Source organism: Pyrus communis, chromosome 13 (genome assembly GCF_041283825.1).
Source record: "Pyrus communis isolate YQ-2024b chromosome 13, ASM4128382v1, whole genome shotgun sequence".
NCBI classification, from domain to species: domain Eukaryota; kingdom Viridiplantae; phylum Streptophyta; class Magnoliopsida; order Rosales; family Rosaceae; genus Pyrus; species Pyrus communis.
In genome coordinates this window covers 17,478,080-17,496,195 of record NC_142577.1, presented here as the reverse complement: position 1 = coordinate 17,496,195, position 18,116 = coordinate 17,478,080, and the positions used below count along the sequence as shown (strand labels likewise).

At 37.3% G+C, this 18,116-nt stretch overlaps 2 protein-coding genes and 2 pseudogenes across 4 annotated transcripts; 2 read left to right on the top strand and 2 right to left on the bottom strand.

The window, feature by feature from the left end:
- Window positions 1–3: 3 nt before the first annotated feature.
- LOC137737170 (DNA-directed RNA polymerase V subunit 7) lies at window positions 4–3,148 on the bottom strand. Its single transcript, XM_068476569.2, has 2 exons — window positions 2,919–3,148; window positions 4–691 (listed from the first exon to the last, which is right to left on the bottom strand). The coding sequence occupies exon 2, from the start codon at window positions 673–675 to the stop codon at window positions 145–147; it is 531 nt and encodes a 176-aa protein (XP_068332670.1). The 5' UTR covers window positions 676–691; window positions 2,919–3,148; the 3' UTR covers window positions 4–144.
- A 432-nt stretch (window positions 3,149–3,580) lies between these two features.
- LOC137738244 (DNA-directed RNA polymerase V subunit 7 pseudogene) lies at window positions 3,581–5,496 on the bottom strand (annotated as a pseudogene). Its single transcript, XR_015954776.1, has 2 exons — window positions 5,324–5,496; window positions 3,581–4,279 (listed from the first exon to the last, which is right to left on the bottom strand). The product of XR_015954776.1 is annotated as a DNA-directed RNA polymerase V subunit 7 pseudogene (transcript).
- Window positions 5,497–7,428: 1,932 nt separating this feature from the next.
- LOC137736126 (CRM-domain containing factor CFM3A, chloroplastic/mitochondrial-like) lies at window positions 7,429–13,687 on the top strand (annotated as a pseudogene). The gene is made up of 9 exons (XR_015954775.1): window positions 7,429–8,544; window positions 9,069–9,561; window positions 9,630–9,760; window positions 10,656–11,006; window positions 11,149–11,305; window positions 11,385–11,677; window positions 11,898–11,957; window positions 12,088–12,180; window positions 12,270–13,687. The product of XR_015954775.1 is annotated as a CRM-domain containing factor CFM3A, chloroplastic/mitochondrial-like (transcript).
- Window positions 13,688–14,809: 1,122 nt separating this feature from the next.
- On the top strand, window positions 14,810–17,425 carry LOC137736683 (transcription factor bHLH92). Its single transcript, XM_068475915.2, has 3 exons — window positions 14,810–15,214; window positions 15,451–15,741; window positions 17,149–17,425. The coding sequence occupies exons 1-3, from the start codon at window positions 14,885–14,887 to the stop codon at window positions 17,233–17,235; spliced, it is 708 nt and encodes a 235-aa protein (XP_068332016.2). The 5' UTR covers window positions 14,810–14,884; the 3' UTR covers window positions 17,236–17,425.
- Window positions 17,426–18,116: the final 691 nt, after the last annotated feature.

The following is an 18,116-nucleotide window of genomic DNA, read 5'->3' as shown; positions in this document are numbered from 1 at the left end:
AAGTTACTCAAAACGATATTAACATACCAAAGTTACAGTAACAAGGTCAACAACAATCACCAGCATTGCTAAAGTTGTACATTTCCAAGTCATGATAAGAAAAGAACACCACTTTCCTAATTTGCTTACAAAAGGGGAACCAATCTAAGAAACCGGTCCGAGATAATCTGCATGCAAGCCAACCAAAGCCTGAAATTCCCTTTGTGCCTCAAGCCACTTAGTCCCGATAACAATGAAGCGTACGGTCGTGCCTTTCTCAATTTTTGACATCTTGCTGTTCATGAATACAGGATTCTCCCCCGGCACATAATTATAATCCGGCATCTTCATCTTTGAGAGATACATGTTTTCAACCGGGCCGCAACTCAGGAAAACTCCATGCTTCAGAACCTTGTGGACAACCCCCTCAGCAATCTCTCCTCTGAAAAGCTTGAAGGTAACCGCGCTAAAAACAACTGGAAACAGAACATCCCCAGTCTGCTGCCTCACTTTACCCTCTCCAACACTCTCCAGAGTTGTGAGAGCAAGATAGTAGCCCAGATCTTTGGTTGCCTTTCTTGATGCAAAGTCCTCCAGCAAGCGGATAACAATTGACTTTTGGAGCATCAACCCTTTCATATCCAAGCTCTCAGCAGGGATTACAACGTTCCAGGGCAATTGTACTTTCAGAAACATGGCTGCTTTTTCCTACCTATCATAAACCACAGAATGAAACAGCAACAAAATTCGACATTAGTTCTTATCCCAAAATTCTTCTCACACACTGTCCTTGCCCTGTGTAAGTTAACCATTAACACACAGTGTGTAAAAAAATAATGAGCTCAAAGAAGATTGTTCACAAAAGGCATAACAACTGCAAGTAATATCTTGCTAGAAGGAAACTGCAATTTGAACAAATAATTAGGCAGGAGACCAGTTTCTAAACCACTCCATGTCACCAAAATATCTCTCAAGGATTCATTACTATTTAAAATCGAGAATGAATTTTCCATATCATTCTTTCTAGCTTTAATTAAGAGAAGGCTCGAGTACATATACATGCATGAGTATCCAAACCATCAACTGTAAAAAATCTAGAAAGCTAAAGAAAACATGTAAAGAGCAACCAAACAATGAACTAAGTGAGTCCTGCTATCCTGAAAGAGCAGAGCAGCACAACTATTCCAACATTCCTCAGATGGCTACAAAGGATTACAGAAATAAGCATAACAAGTGTCCGTTTTTAAGATGAATCAGCTCAATATTTCTTTCCCCACATTTTCTATGCTTCTCCCATAACTCACGCTGGGTCCTTCATGCACGTTCTCTCCCATTTTATTCTCATTATTCTCTTCCCAAACCCTTTTCCTTTTCTGAAGAAACAAGATACTCACATTTGAGGAAAATAGATACTCCGAGCAGAACTGCTGCACCAGCTCAACTATAGGCCCCACTTTTTTTTTGTGAGAGGAGTGTTTAATCTACCTAATATAACTCTTTCCCCTGGTTCTACACATGCCTCAAAGCTCAATGTCCAGTTGTCTCTATCACTTGACTTCTCTCTATGCAATCATAGGAATCAATTTGGAAACTCAATCCCCCTTACCATCCGCATCATCGTATGACTATTGCAACTGTATTATTAATTATTATACAGACCACAAAAAAAGAATCTCTCTCTATAATGTAAATAGACATAAGAAAATAGGAAAAGTTATAGAAGCTGATAGTGAATGCTCTCCTGGTTCCTCGAAACTCGTCTCACTCTCCCCTTTCATTCATCGTTCATTACTAACAATAATGACCTACCAAGAAAACAAAACTTGAAATAAGACACTTGTCAATCTTTATCTCATGTCATGAATGTCATCATGTATATTTAGATTAGAGATCAGAGCAGAGGTGTAAGGAAACAGTCAAACATATAGACCTCTGAAGGAGACTTTCTTCAGGGAAATTGTCTGCAGATTCATTTCTGCATCAGACTACCATAGAGCTCTGCATGAGGGTGAACAATGCGTCAAGAACTTTCCGCACAACCTACCTCATTTCAGAGCTTTGGGAAACAGGCCTGTAACCAAACCCCTACCAGGGGCTTTGGTGAAATAAATGGGGAAAGGAGTAGGGTTGGAGATTTTGGTAAAATTTCCGATCCAGGGCAATCCTTGCCCCCTTTGCCCACAAACATACAGTATATCCTTACTTGCTAAGTTTAATGACTAAGTTTTTCAAATTTTGTATATTTCTATGTCGTTTAAACTCAATTAACTTATAAGCTTATTAACGTAAACCAGTTCTATATTATGTATATATAGTTGTTTTCTTTACGAAAAAGTGGAGGGGAGGGCACATGAATACCCCACATTTCCTAAGGTGAGAATGTGAGCAAAATATGGAGATTGCAAATGAAAGCGAGGACGGAAAAGGATGGAAAATTTATCCCTTCGCCACCAGCCATTGCTAGCTTGGTTTAGTTGTGGAAAACTAAGGAACACGCCTTCTGCTAGGTGCTTGGAACCCATGCACTGATACACATTAGTAAGAACTAACCACCCGCCGTAAAACAAAGTGAAGCAGCAAAATACAACGTAATCACTATTAAATCAAGCCTAAACCATAAACCCCATTTCCCATTCCCTCATATGATCTATCAATATCTAGCGCAAAGAGGTTCTGAAACCACAAATTAGCTGTTTCATCCATTCAAATGTGCTTCAAACCTCTGCATTTCAGTACCAAAAACACAAAATTCCTCGCTCAAGGACTCACTGTGAAGTCAAATTTCACAAATCTACAAACCAAAATCCAATTTCTCAAATATGTGAAACCCAATTACTCAAACAACAAAATAATACAAGCACAAACATGCATATACATTGATACACACACACACACACACACACAAAGATTAGGGTTTGCAAAAGCTTTAAAGCACGTACCTTTAGAAGGCGAAAACCCCTTCAAGAGAAAGCGGAAGCTTTTGGAGGATGGGCTGAGACAGACGGCGAGTGGGTCAACCGCGTGGAGCCCTAGGAACGAGTTCACTCACTGAGTCAACGGCTCTGATCCTCCAGCTGAGCGGAGCCGAGCACACCGCGTGACTGGCGAGTGGCGATTGGCGAGGGAGAAATAGACTCTTCCCACTTTCCTTGGTTTTTGTTTTGGGTATGCGTTATGTGTCACGCCCACCTATTTCCATTGCTGACGGCCACGTGGATAATTGGCACCACTCAATTTTTTTTTTAAAGAAATGTCCCCTTTTTATACTATATTTTATGAATTCAAACTTAAGTGGAAAATGTTCAACAACTATTTGTTAATTTATATTGGAGTTTACGAACAACTATTTCTGAATTTATAGAAACGTAATTCCAAACTTAGGTGTACGAGAGCAAACATTATCATTGTAATTAACTGATCTAAATCCATCTATAATAAGTGATTTATTGTTCATGTAGAGCATAAACTAGTTTATTAATGTGGCATTTGAAAGCTTTTTCAATGACACGTTCCATGGATGCATTATACTTCTTTTGTTTTTTTATGCAAGAGGAGTACATGATGTCTTTTCGGTGTGTAAATAATAGTTCACGTGGCTTAATAACATGAAACAAATGATTTTGATAATCTCATTTCCACAACAAAAGAAATCCAGATTGATTTCCCGCAAGTTAATTTACAGAAGAAACCTTCATTATTTGGAAAAATTACAAATCCAGTCCATCAGGACCAGGTAACGTAAGGGGACCAAGCGAATCGCCCTCTAAACTGGCAAGCATCACAAACTCCTTTCTTATATCATCCCTAATCTCTATCCATCTGACTCCCAGCACATTGAAACGAATTACAACATCCTTCTCTATCTTTGCAAGGTCGTCGTTCAAGAAAACTGGACTTTCGCCAGCAACATAGCGGAAGTTTGGCATTTTCCGAGCGGAGAGAAAAACGTAATTAATAGGTCCACATCGCAAGAAAACCCCAAGCCTGTATATGTGATGAACGACTCCTTCCATGATCTCTCCCTTGCAAGGTAGGAACATGCGACAATTGAATACTACAGGGAAGAACACGTCTCCTGAGGTGTCTACAACTTCTCCTTTCCCAATCCTCTTTAAGCCAGTGACCGCGAGAAAGTATCCAAGATCCTTGTCTGCCTTCTCTCTTAACAAATCCTCCAAAAGCCGTGTTACAACGGTCCTTGTAGATACAAGTCTGTCTTGGTCTAGATTTTCAGGAAGGACAGCCACTTCCCTGAGCAATTCCACTTCATAAAACATGCTCAAATCTCTTCAAATTTTACCTACAGGTTATAAACAGAGGTTTGATAAATCAATCAAGCAGCTTCTTAGGAAATGCGTAAAAAGAAAACAAAAGCCTCAGAGAAAAATGAGAAGCAAGACTGAATAACAGGCTCAGAAGACATCTCTAAACATAGAGACGTCGGACTACAGGGAGCTAATCTATCAGGCATTGATTGATGGAATGCTGTAAAGAACGAATACAAATTATGTGTCAAAGAATCACCAGCACTAATAACAGAGTAGAAATTATATTCAATCAGAAATTAGAATTTTCAAATCGCTCGAACAAGGCAGAGAGACAGAGAGAGGAAATAAGTAACTTGCATTCAGGAAATCATTTGTTCTCACAGGATCATACAAGCTATATGTACGCTACAATCTGACCCGTCCAAAACACCTCTAAACCAATTACATAAGTAATGCATCTCTTCCTTTTTGTGCCCTGCTAACCAAGCAGTTGAACACTACTCAGCTTGTTAGCTTTTACCTTATTACTTCTCTAAATCCCATTCAATCAAACACGCATTTGTTCGAAAAATCTCAGTTACAATTATATCAGGATAATGGAAGTAAAAGTAAGATTTTCAAATTTTATAACTAGGACAGCATAAATCATAATTCTCTGGTCCAATTAATCCCTAAACCCTAGTATTTTACCGAAATTGGCTGCTCACTCTCCCTCTACACCCAAGTTCAAATCCCTTCCCCATAATTTAGATTAGAATATCGGTCGAATGAAAAACAAAAAAATATGTGTTTATCTACACACCTAAGTTCACATAGCAGTCAACAGAGGCCATTTTCTATGACTCCATTAACCCATATTTTCATTTTACAAGAACTATCATATAATATTGCAAATTAAATCTTTATCTACGAAATAAACTCATTTAATCAAAACCCAGATACAATCTGCTCAAACATGCTTGAAAGTACCGGAATTGAACATTAAAGAAGTAAAATTCAAAGGGCATGAGACAAAAAACAAATCTGATTAAACTGAAATTTGGAAAAGATAACAAAGAGGGATTCAGCGAACGAACCCGGTAACGATTTGAGAGAACAGAAACCCAATCGAGAAAACTTTCTGGAGCACTGGCGAGATCCGCTGGTGGGAAGAAGTTGATGGGAAGGACAAAATGGAAGGCTTCCACGCTTTGAAATTTTGAATGAGTGGGGAGGCCACGGCAGCAGACAGTTGTTCTCTTTTCGGTGTTTCCGTGGGTGTGCGTATATAATCCCAACCAAATATGCATACCATTTCATTTGTAAATTTAATTTAAAAAATTTAATCTCCTGCATTATTCTTGGATTAATTTAAAATTTGCTCCCCAATTTACTTTCCTTCTTTTTACTCTTTTCCGGCTAAAGTTGATCCCTCAATGTAATTTCGCCCTTTCAATAATGGATTAGTAAACAAGTCATTAATAGGGGCATTTCAAAAATTATGGTCAAACTTGGGATGAAAAAAATGTTTGAGTACACTGAAGCACAGCAAGCTCTGAATTTAAAGAGCAAATTTAAAATAACTCTTGATACAATGAGTCGTTTAGAAATGTTTTTGTAAATTGGTTAATGACACATAACGTGTATATCAGATAAGATCAACTTAAACGTTTGACATTTAATTTATTCATGTGAAACTTACTGGAGTCTAAATAAGACCAGTTAGTAGTTTGACCCTTAGACTATTCACATGAAACTTACATACAACCGAGAAAAAACCAACTGATAGTTTGTCACTTAAAGTCTAGTCACCTAAAACTTACCTACAATCGAGATAAGACCAATTTGATAGTTTAACACTTGTAACATTATCTTGTTCACTCCTTAAAAAGTCTATATTAAATACATTGAAATTTTGGAGTCTATCAAAATCCATATACAATACACCCTTAAAAGGGGGAGCGATTAAACTTAAGACACATGGAATTAGAGAGCAATACAACTACCGGAGCAAATCCACTACAATGCATGGTTAAACAGATAAAATCCAATAAAATATTAAACAAAATATAATTCAAAATAGAAAGGCACAAGTGGACCTCACTGTTTTTAAACTTTCGAACCCCTAGGTTCTACTTAGGTATAGGCAGTTACCCCAACTCAAATTAATCTCTAACCGTTTAACAATTAAGAAAAACAGGTTAGACTTATTTAGAGCATCTCCAGATGAGTTATCAAAATCCTAAGTGAAATGCTACTATGCATATTTGACATCTAAAATCTCTTCAACCGAAGTGTTATTTGCTGACTAGATTTGAAGACTTTGTGATTTTGAGTCAATTTTGACATCAATTTTAATTCATTTTAATGATAGATCCCCTATTCCACTAACATTTCAACCAATAAAAAATTGTTTAAACATTTTTTTAATAATTACAACCATTTAAAACTCTATTTAAATAATAAAATAATATTTGACAATTCGATTGGAGAAATAAAAAATTTGACATAAAATTTCAAATTACCACATTAACCATCAATTATAATTTAACTCTTATGGTCTTAGCCGTTGGGCTTTGCCTGCGGTAGGGATGACAATTCTAACTGTTAAACCCGATAACCATGGATAACCGTCCAAATGGATTAGATTTGGGTATGAAAATTCAGGTATATTTTGAGTATGGAGAAAAACCGTGAATATTATTCGGTTATAGTTTTAGATATGGTTATAGGGGTCTCCAATCCATATCCGTACCCAAATCCAAACCAAATAATATATAATGTAATTATATGTATATTCATTATTCACCGAATCCATTACCTTGAGAATACAAAAATTGCACTCTATGAGTTGCATTTTGTAAAAAAGTTCAAAAGTTCTTATATGAATCAAAATCTATGAGAATTTAATCAACCAACGTTATCAATGTTTAGCTTTAATTTTTATGTTCCACAAGATCTATTAATTAAATCATTTTATACATCAAATATTTAATGATAAAATTAATATTTACTAAATTATTATGCGTCAATTAGGTGAATATATTTTTTGTATTAACGAATATGAATATAACCGTTAATTGATGAGAAATCCGTTATCTGATGAGTATGATTATAGATGATATCTAATGGTTAATTTACGGTTATAATATAGTTAATTTTCGTAGCTACGGGATGAATATGGAATTTCCGTTCCTCAACTGATTCGTTGCCATCCCTGCGGCCTGCGGCGGCTGGCGCTTGACGCCTTTTATAACGTTGCGTTTAGATATTTACTCCCCCCCACCATTGATAACAAGAAGCTAGCAACATAACCACAGAATACACGAGGAAGAAGAAGAAGTCATAGTGCTGGTTGTTCCATCGGTTGAGCCCCCGCTAAAAACCTCACCAAACCTTTGATAAAATTGATGCACCTCCGTCTCTTCAATCCGCGATGACTCTCGTACCCAGTCGTCAACTTTACCCGACGAACTTGTTCGACTCGTTCCAGAGCTCCTTGTCGAAATTCAATGGCCCCCGCACCCAGTTCTTTAGGTACGGCCACGGTTCCTCAATTCCTTTCAACAGGCACACTTTCTATGCCACCCACTCCATTATCAGCTCTCCTGACCAAAACCCAGTAAGGAAATCGAATTTTGTTGGGAGAAATCGATCCATTTATCAGTATAAACCGAAGAGGAATTTGTGTACGAGTAGTTGGATTGATAAATGGAATGAATCCCACGAGCGTAATCGCCTGAAACCGCCTCGGGCTGTGTTGGATTATCAAAGTAGTGAAAGTGGGAATTTGAGTGGTTCGGGAAATGGCGGTGGTAGTACAATGGAGAAGATTGTGGAGAAATTGAAGGAATTCGAGTACGTTGACGATAGTAATGAGGGTAAAGGGGAGGCGAGGGAGAGAGCGATTGAGAAGGGTTCTGTGGAGGATATATTTTATGTTGAGGAAGGAATGCTGCCAAATCCGCGAGGTGGGTTCTCGGCGGAATCACCATTAGGGATAGAGAATGTGTTTGGAAGTGATGGTAAGGTGAGGTTTCCGTGGGAAAAGCCGGCAGAGGAAGAGAAGCAAGAGGAGGGTTCGGTGAGGAGGAAGAGTAGGACTTCAGTGGCGGAATTGACTCTTCCGGAATCAGAGTTGAGGAGGCTGAGGAATTTGACATTTCAGAAGAAGCACAAGACTAAGATTGGAGGTGCGGGTGTTACTCAAGCCGTAGTGGACATGATCCACGAGAGATGGAAGACTTCAGAGATTGTGAGGCTGGAAGTTGAAGGTCCACCTGCTCTTAACATGAAGAGAATGCATGAGATATTGGAGGTTTGTTTCTTATTACTTTCGTTACAACTTTGTGTTTCAGCTTTTTTTTCTCATCTTTATATTAAACACATCACGCAGTGGTGATTATTGATATGATATCGAGTGACAGGACATATAGGGATAAAACACAGAAAAAAATTATATATATATAAATGTATTTTGTATCTCTGCAATAATTTCAGGTCCTGAAGAAAATGGACGTTTGCCACCAGTTTAACAGAGAATTGAGCTAGAATTAGAAGCTCAAGAACTTTCCTTCGCTTTCGATCTCAAACTGAACATGAATATATAAATTATGCCTGTACCTTAGTGCGTTTGAAATGGTCTGGATTAAACCTTTCCCCATGGTCTTTCCATTCAGTATTTATTTTCTCTGGTGAAATCTGTCATTAAGAGAAAAATAAAATAAAAACAAAACAAAAGGAGAAATCAAAAATAAAAGTTTTTAGAATAGCATGTTTAAGAATTTCTTGGTTCACATTCAATTTATATATTTGGTTTTGTTTTCTTGTTGTTATGATCAGCGAAAAACTGGTGGTTTGGTGGTCTGGAGGTCTGGTACATCTCTTTCTTTGTACAGAGGTGTGAGCTATGAGGTTCCTTCAGTGCAACTAAACAAGCGCATACACAAGAAAAATGAAATTTCTTCTACATCTTTTCCGAACGTTGCTGATAAATCTTTGGGAGACTTTGTTGAGCTTGCTTCTTTTGGTAATGTAAATACACCCCAAGAAAAGCCGGAGAGTACTTCCCTGGAGAAGAAAGACGCAGACCAATTGCCAGAAGTGAAGTATGAAGATGAAGTAGACAAACTTTTAGATAGTTTAGGTCCTAGATTCAAAGATTGGCCCGTATGTGATCCATTACCTGTAGATGCAGATATGCTTCCAGGGTTAGTTCCTGGTTATGAACCACCCTTCAGTGTACTTCCGTATGGTGTCCGATCTTCCCTTGGTTTACAGGAGGCAACATCTTTGAGAAGGCTGGCTAGGGTTCTTCCACCACATTTTGCTTTAGGTATGCAATTTTTTGTGTTGCACATAAGGACACGATGATGATTTGTAATGTTTAAATTTTGTCCATAGGTCGAAGCAGACAGCTCCAGGGTCTAGCAGTGGCCATGGCTAAATTATGGGAACGAAGTTTGATAGCAAAGATTGCACTGAAACGTGGTGTTCAGCTGACTACTAGTGAGCGAATGGCTGAAGACATCAAGGTAATAGAACCCGGTCAATTTATGTCTTATCAGGTTGTAATTATTTGTTGAGCTGCACCTTGCCACACTTTCATTGCCGTCAACCACTAAACTTAAAATTGGTATGCTGAGTTTCTAATCAGTGGTTACATAATATTCTTACAAGTTTAGTTATTAAGTCTAGCCATCTGTATCTATCATGTGAAAATTTACTAGGCAAAAGGGAACTGGAATACGATATTCTTGACAACATGCATTGATAGATGTAATGCATTTGAGAGAGAAGGTCTCATTTGAAAGTTCCTTATTTCTTTTAAGTGCAATTGTAGTCTTTTAGTAGTAGCTTTATAGTGTTTGAGTAGTCATTGGTGATGTCCATGTAGTACATTTTTGATAATCGAGTCTAGAATTCCTTGGCAAAGTGCTTACTAAGTGAAATGCTATGTTGCCGTGTTCTTTCCTTCCATAAATATCATTCTGACTGTTGTGAAGTCAATGTTCTTTTCAGTGTCTATTTTGTAGGAATTAACCAGATAAATTCTTAAGCATAAACTTACAATTCTATGTCCTGTTTCCTTGAGAAATTCTTTATAAATGCACCAAAGAAAGTAGTTTTCGTTGTTCTTCTAAATTCCTTTCTTTTGGTGTTCAACATTTTGTCTAGATTGGTAATCTTGATGATTTGGAATCTGGATGGCATTTCTGTAGAAAGTTTGAGTTCATACTAGAGGTTAAAATATTACTGAATATAACAGGCATGGCTTGATCACATGGAATATTAAAGGGTAAAATATGACTTCACTATTATTTTTTACATAACTGGGAATAATATTCTTCATCATTCATATTTTAACATCTGAGTTCATGTTAGCTAATGAGTTCATAATTACAATTAAATCTTATTTATTTGCTGCAGAGATTGACTGGGGGTGTGCTGCTATCTCGAAACAAGGACTTCTTGGTCTTCTATAGGGGGAAGAATTTTTTGTCTCCAGAAGTCACTGAAGCGTTACTGGAAAGGGAGAGATTGGCGAAATCCCTTCAAGATGAAGAGGAGTAGTCAAGGTTGAGAGCGTCAGCTATGGTTATACCAATTGTTGAACAAGCTCAACACTTTGGTACAGCTGGTACACTTGCAGAGACTTTGGATGCAGATGCTAAGTGGGGAAAGAGGATGGATAATCATCATAAGAAAAAAGTGAAGCAAGAAGCAGACATATTAAGGCACGCCAATCTTGTCAGAAAGCTTGAACGAAAGCTTGCCTTTGTAAGTTTCCAGAAACTTTGGATTGCTAATATAAGAAACATCTTGTAGTTTCAGGCTAAAGTTTGAATACTTATTTTGATATCACGCCGCTCTAGTGCTAGAATTTCCCTTCGGTTGAACCTTTCAAATTTTTGCCTGTCAGGCTGAAAGAAAGTTAATGAAAGCTGAACAAGCCTTATCTAAGGTAGAGGAGAGTTTGAAACCATCTATGCTACAAGCTGACCCAGACAGCATTACTGATGAAGAGAGGTTTATGTTTCGTAAGCTTGGTTTACGGATGAAGGCTTTCTTACTTCTTGGTATAACAATTCTCCATTTACCTATTTATCTTGTCTGTGATTTTATTTTGATCTACTTATGGAAAGTTGACTTACTCAGGTAGACGTGGAGTGTTTGATGGTACATTGGAGAATATGCATTTGCACTGGAAATACCGGGAATTGGTCAAGATAATGGTGAATGCTAAAGGTTTTGAGCAGGTGAAAAAAATTGCATTAGCACTTGAAGCTGAGAGCGGTGGTGTCTTGGTTTCAGTGGACAAAGTTTCCAAAAAGTTTGCTATAATTGTGTACCGGGGAAAGGACTATCACCGACCTTCTACATTGAGGCCAAAGAATCTCTTGACAAAAAGGAAAGCGTTGGCACGCTCTATTGAGATCCAACGACAGGAGGTATCACTCTAAATTTGAATGCTAATTGTTCAGCCATCCTGGCTTTATCAGATAGTTAATATGACCTTAGCTTTATAAAGGTTGCCAATAAGTATTCAATGCTTGGTTTTAGCAGTCTGATCTGTTTAACCCCCTTCATCTTTCCCCATCATAACATACCAAACTTATTTAATTTTTCGAACAATAATGTTCCTAACTTATTTTTTTCTCTGTTGAACAGGCTCTTCTAAAACATATTTCAGTGGTGCAGAGTAAAGTGGACACACTTCGATCCGAAATAGTATGCCCCTAACGCTTTACTTATTGCTAGATCTAACTATTTCACTTGGCACGCAAAATCTATAAATATCTTTTCTTTTTTTTCGTTTTTCCCTTTTTCGTTCTAAGTGACTCGTGTTTCACATTGATAGGAACAAATGGATGCTGTGAAAGAGCGTGGAGATGAAGTATTGTACAACAAATTAGATTCTTCTTATCCTACCGATGATGACGATGATTCCGAGGTTATTATTTGCTTGATCTTCTCTGTTTACTCTCTTTGTTAGTTAAACCAGCTGTTCTGACATCTTAATCCTTTTGTTATTCTTTGAAGGAAGAAGATGTTTATCTTGAAACGTACAGCACAGAAGATAATGGTGAAGATGAAGGCAATTACTCAACTCATGATCCTCACCTGGAAACGAATTTTCCTTATCATATCCAGAATCAGGCTTCTCAAACAGAATTGGAAGTTCCTCAACAATATGTGCATGCAAGGCCCAAGGGCTCACTAGACGATGATTACCAAGATGAAGAAGATAACTCCCTACAATGATGGAATCAGCTGAACATAGATCAATGGTACAACAGCATTCAGAAATAGTCACGATGGTTTCTCATCACATGTACAGATAATTTGGGCAGGCCGACATCTATGGGATGGAATGTAGTGATCAGCAACCACAGAGGACTTGGTGGAGTCCCAATTACTTCAGACTTTATTTACAATTGTGGATGGACCAACGATATTCGCGGTCTGTAATCACCTCCACCATAGGCATCCCAAGGCTCCATTATTTCTCATTGGAACGAGCATAGGTAAGATTACAATGTTTCCATTATTTTCTTGTTGGGAAGATTTTCTCTTGCTAGACTGTTTAACTGTTAATTTGGACCACATATTAGTTTGACTATTTAGTTGAGATCTATAGTCTGGGAAGAGAACATTACTCTTTTTGGTAGTACATCTCAATAAAAATTTCCAATTTAATTTCTCTTGATATGGATACTTTCATACGTCTAGGTGCCAACATTTTGGTGAAGTATCTTGGGGAAGACGGAAGCAATGTCCCGGAAGCTCGTGCTGCAGCCATTTGCAATCCCTGGGACTTTCCCCTTGGTGACAGATTCATTCGACGTACCTTGCTGCAGAAGTTATATGACAAAGCTCTAACAGTAGGCCTTCAATGGTACGCAGAGCTTCACCAGCATACCTACTCACGGCTTGCTGATTGGGACGACAAGATGCATTGCATCCAACACTACCATGCTACCTGCGACGTGGGGAAGTTTGAGACCATTGACACATTTTATCGGCGCACTAGCAGCGCCATCTAGGTGGGTGAGTGTCGTTTTGGCCACCACAAAGCACAGCGGTCACTTGGCGTTTTTCGAAGGCTTCAATGCTTCTGGGATCTGGTGGGTGAGGGTTGTGGATGAGTTTTTCAAGGTTCTGAACCGTAGCGAGTTCAAGCATGTGAAGAGGAAGATGAAGAGTACTTCTGGAGCAGAATTGTCATTGAACTTCACCACACCTAGGGTTGCAGAAGATGGAATTGGAGTGGTGGTTCAATTGGTGAAGGTGGCTGCATTTGTTAATGGAGTTGCATTGGCCAAAGCTGCCCAGAAAATAGGAATTGGGGCCTAAGTTTTTAAAAATATGAATAAATAAGATATTGTAGATGTCTACTCCGATATTGAATCTGTATCAACAAATTATCAAGCCAATTTTGTTCAGAGGTTACTTTCAAATTTCAATCCCTTAACCAAACTACTTGCATGGATGAATTCCATACGAGCAGGTAGGAAAATGGTCTCATATTTTACAAGAAAATGAGACTACCCATGGAGGCCGCAGTCAGGTTTTCAAGTTTCATCTAATAGATTATTCTTGCAAATACCAATTAGATTCGAAATTATTTTCTCATTTGATTTTCGTGACGGCATTTAATGTTTCTTAGAGTACTATGTTCGTCAATTTTCTTGAGCACAATTAGGTACCTTAATCATTTCAAATTAGCTATCATATTGCAACGATAATCTATTCGATTAAACTAAAAAAATAGGCAGTTTAAATTATTAAAATAGAAAGTAGAGTGCCTGACAAGTAGTCCTCATTTCTTGCAAAACATGAGTATTCCTTTTATTGACATGTCCGAGTGGTTGCTAGCGATACGAGATTACCGAATTTCACCTAAATCTTGCAATTTTAATATCAAACATGACCTTTCTTTCTTTTTATATGTAGCCGATTAACGAACATTTAATTTTATTTATTTATTTATTTTTGAGTGCTAGCAGCCTTTGCATTTAAGCATTTTCATTTTATCAAATGTCACGTGTCATTTTGTAAAAAAAAAAATTAAAAAAAAAAATTAACATTTTAATGTTTTTGGGCCTTTGGCTATGGATCAAAGATGAAAACAAACATTATAATTTCAAGACATCAAATACCATGTTTTCTTTTGTTTAAAAAAATAAAACGACATTTGATAAAAAAATAAAAAAACATAATAATATAAGGATTAGTGCAAAGGTTAAAGCAATTTTTAAATATGTGAAGATATCTCAAGATATATGTATATGTTTTAAATATGTGAAGATATCTCAAGATATATGTATATGTTTGTCGAGTCTCTTTCAAGAAAACAAGCCGTGGGCTTGGAGACAATTATTTATATTCAGCCCATCAAAACGACTCCGAAGTCGATAACTTTGACGCCCCAATTATACATGCGGATAGTTGACTGACAAGTCTCCATGACCAAAACGAGATATTTGACCACGTTTTAAATGCTTTTTAATTACAGCAAACCCAGTTCGACAAGAGCCCTATATACCAACTGCCAAAACTGAAATTTGAGATTCCCGGCACAACAAACACAGTTCACAGAGAGAGAGAGAGAGAGAGAGAGAGAGAGAGAGAGAGAGAGGAAGAAGAGGAAGGAAATGGACCGATACATCCTCAAAGCATTGGAAGGTGAATTTTTATGGTATGATGAGAGTCCTCCGGTAGTACAGAATCAAAGTGCTTTTGTGCCGTACACAAACAGACACATTAGTAATCAGCTCCCTAATGGTGTGACCAAATCCATGAACATGAACATGAGGATGCTGCAATTCTTGAGGAAAAGCTGGCAACCTGCAACTGCAAGAAATGAAGCTGGAGATGACGGCAAAGAACGGGGTTTTCGCCACATGATCAACGAGCGCATGAGGAGGGAGAAGCAGAAGCACAGCTACTTAGCCTTGCATTCTATGCTGCCCGCTGGAACCAGGGTGGGTGTATTCAATTAACCAAATTAAACTAAATTTAATATCCGTGATCAGCAATTCAAAACAGTCATTTTACGACGCTCATTTCTAGTTTTTAATTTTCTTAGTATGAGTTTCATGAACATGTTATTATCACGCACCTTGTCGTTAAATTCCCTTCTCTTTTTTTGCACGATTGATAATGATCGAGGACTAATTTCGTTGTATAATTTTTTGGTGTTACAATTTACGTGCTGCAGAATGATAAGAATTGGATTGTGCAAATGGCAACAACGAATATTCAGCAGCTGAAGAGGTATGAGGAGGAGCTGAGAAAGAAGAACATGGAGCTTGAAACACTTCTGGTAGAAAATGAAAAGGAGGGAGTGAAATGGACAAAGATTAAATTAAGGGTGGCTAATCCTACATCGGGAATTGATTCTATGTTGGAGGTTCTTAAGTGCTTGCGACATTTGGGTTTGAAAGCCAGAAATATTAGCTCTAATTTCTCACTCGAGGAGTTTTCAGCAGAGCTGGAAATTGAGTCCAAGGTACGTACATGCATATAGTTTTGATGTTCATAAATTGTTGCTATTTTTCATACCATAAATTAGGCACCTGTTATCAAAATTAAATAAATAGGAGAGGTAAAATACGATAAATGTTTCTTTTTACTTTTCACTTACACTGTCTGATTTGTTTTCCCTCGTTTCTGCTGGAACGAGCGGCCTAGGACTTTTGGTTCTTCTTTGATTTATCTGCATGAGCATGCCACCACGTGGTTTAGATTGGCCAACATGAAAAATATATTATGTAATTTGTATTTGCACTTTAAATTTAACTTTTAATCAAACGATGTGCTGCAGAGCAAGTAACATTTTCTTGGCCTAAGGTTATTTTTTTCTACCTTGAAGATAAACAACCAAATTACTGTGAATTAGTGAAGGCGAAGATTGAGTGAAAAAGTAAAATAAATTGAAAATAAACAAGATTAAAACTAATATAATTGGGAGAAAATAAATTAAATTAAAGACGTGTACGTAAGAATATAGTTACTTGAACATAAATGAATTGAAAATGTGATTGCAAGAGTTAAAGAGCATAAAGTAGAGAATTTAAAAGGCGATTTCAATAAAATTAAGGTTGAGGGGTAAACCTGCCCCAGTGCCATTTCTACCTAAATTAAGGTTGAGGGGTAAACCTCAAATTGTGCAGTAAACCCAAATTATAATCCCAAATATCAAATACTAACAAACTACAAGCTGGTGGTCCAGTAGTAAAGGGCGGATTGCATTGCGAAGCCTCCTTCAAACTAAAAAATAGAGGTCTTGGGTTCGAAACCCACTGTTGATGTGGAAGCCAAACTTGTGGCTAGATGGAGACTGAAATATCCTTGTGAGTCTTCCTCACCCCCAGAAGAGATGGATAACCGTGGTTTGTGACCAATTGTCTCCTTTTAAAAAAAAAAGAAAAAAAAAATCAAGTATAAACCTACTGCCTACTTTTTTTTTTTTCCCCTTAACGACTATAATTTACAAAGAAAATGATTTGAACTCGAGTATAAAACAACGATCCCATTGTCCTAACCGACTAATTTATTTTATTTGAAACGATCATGATGGCTCTTTCTTTGCCAAGCACAACAACTACGTGTGGAAGCTTGCATGGAAATACATATTATGATAGAACTACTCTTCTAAAAATTCCCACCTAGATGCTAGACGGGCTGACCCCCACTCTGATTAATTCCTAGTCATTTGAAAATTAAAGGCGCCTAGACCGTCTAGACCCACCTAGATCACGACTCACTTACAAAATAAATGACTTTCATTTGCATTTTATTTATTTAATAAATTGTAAGAATCTTGTTGAATACTTAAATGAACACACAGTATATGTTTGTTCCCCATTCTTTCATTATATTCTAATACTTTGTTTTTAATTGTATTGTTGCAAAGATTGGAGCCGCAGAGATAGAAGAGTTTGTGCAAGAAACACTCTATGAAGCCGAGAGGAAATTGCATTTTCCATTTCCAGGAAGGTGAAGGGATAGAGGAATACCGTGCCTCCATTGACAATCCTAAATTTGACTAGATTCTATTCAAGCATGGGAAAATTAATGAAAATAATTTTAAAACCTTAAATTTTATTGATCCACTTGTCACTATATAATTGATTTTATGAATTCCACATGAATGTCATGTCAGCCATAATAAAACCTTGAATTTCATTAAATTTGACTTGCCGACCATATTGATGAGTGCCAAAAATAAATAAATAAAAGACTACTGATGAGTTTAAACCATAAAAACCAAACCGATGGGTTGAGAAAACATAAAGACCCTGGGTCGTAAAAACCCTAGTATTCTTGAAAAAAAGCATCCAGCAAATAAAAATTGCGACGTATGGAAAGAACAGTAAAAAACAGACTACAGTAATTGGGATCCCTTTACTATTAGGCGTCTAGAACGAGCCAACCCTAAATCCCAAATGCCTTAGAATCACCACTAAAACCCTACAATTCCTAAAACCCAGAAGCTTGCAAGTTTCAGCCAAGTATGTCAAGATTTCCACCAGAGATACAGTTTGAATCCTTGTCCGTCTACCTCCTAGAGTACGCGACGAACTAACTGAATATAAAACTTTATTAAACAAAGAAATACCGAATCACCAAGACGGCTACATGAACCGAAAAGATAGTTATTCAAACTAAATTATATGCTAGAAAGCAAAACAAAGAAACACTATTTCGGATGGGCTAGAAATCCTATTTCGGCTAGTCTTCCGATGTACGACAAGACCTTGAATTAGGAATGTGCGAAGTGTAGAACGTGATGTTTCTCAAAATTGGTTGCCTGGTGACAAAAGCTAAGTATACCAAGGGATGACCAGCTTCATATTGTCACAAACCCAATGCATGGTACTC

Excerpts from the sequence above, each read along its gene's own strand:
- LOC137737170 (XM_068476569.2), bottom strand. The coding sequence starts at position 675 with ATGTTTCTGAAAGTACAATTGCCCTGGAACGTTGTAATCCCTGCTGAG.
- LOC137736683 (XM_068475915.2), top strand. The coding sequence starts at position 14,885 with ATGGACCGATACATCCTCAAAGCATTGGAAGGTGAATTTTTATGGTAT. Across the intron at positions 15,215-15,450 it reads TGCTGCCCGCTGGAACCAGG|AATGATAAGAATTGGATTGT; the intron begins GTGGGTGTATTC and ends TACGTGCTGCAG. Across the intron at positions 15,742-17,148 it reads AGCTGGAAATTGAGTCCAAG|ATTGGAGCCGCAGAGATAGA; the intron begins GTACGTACATGC and ends ATTGTTGCAAAG.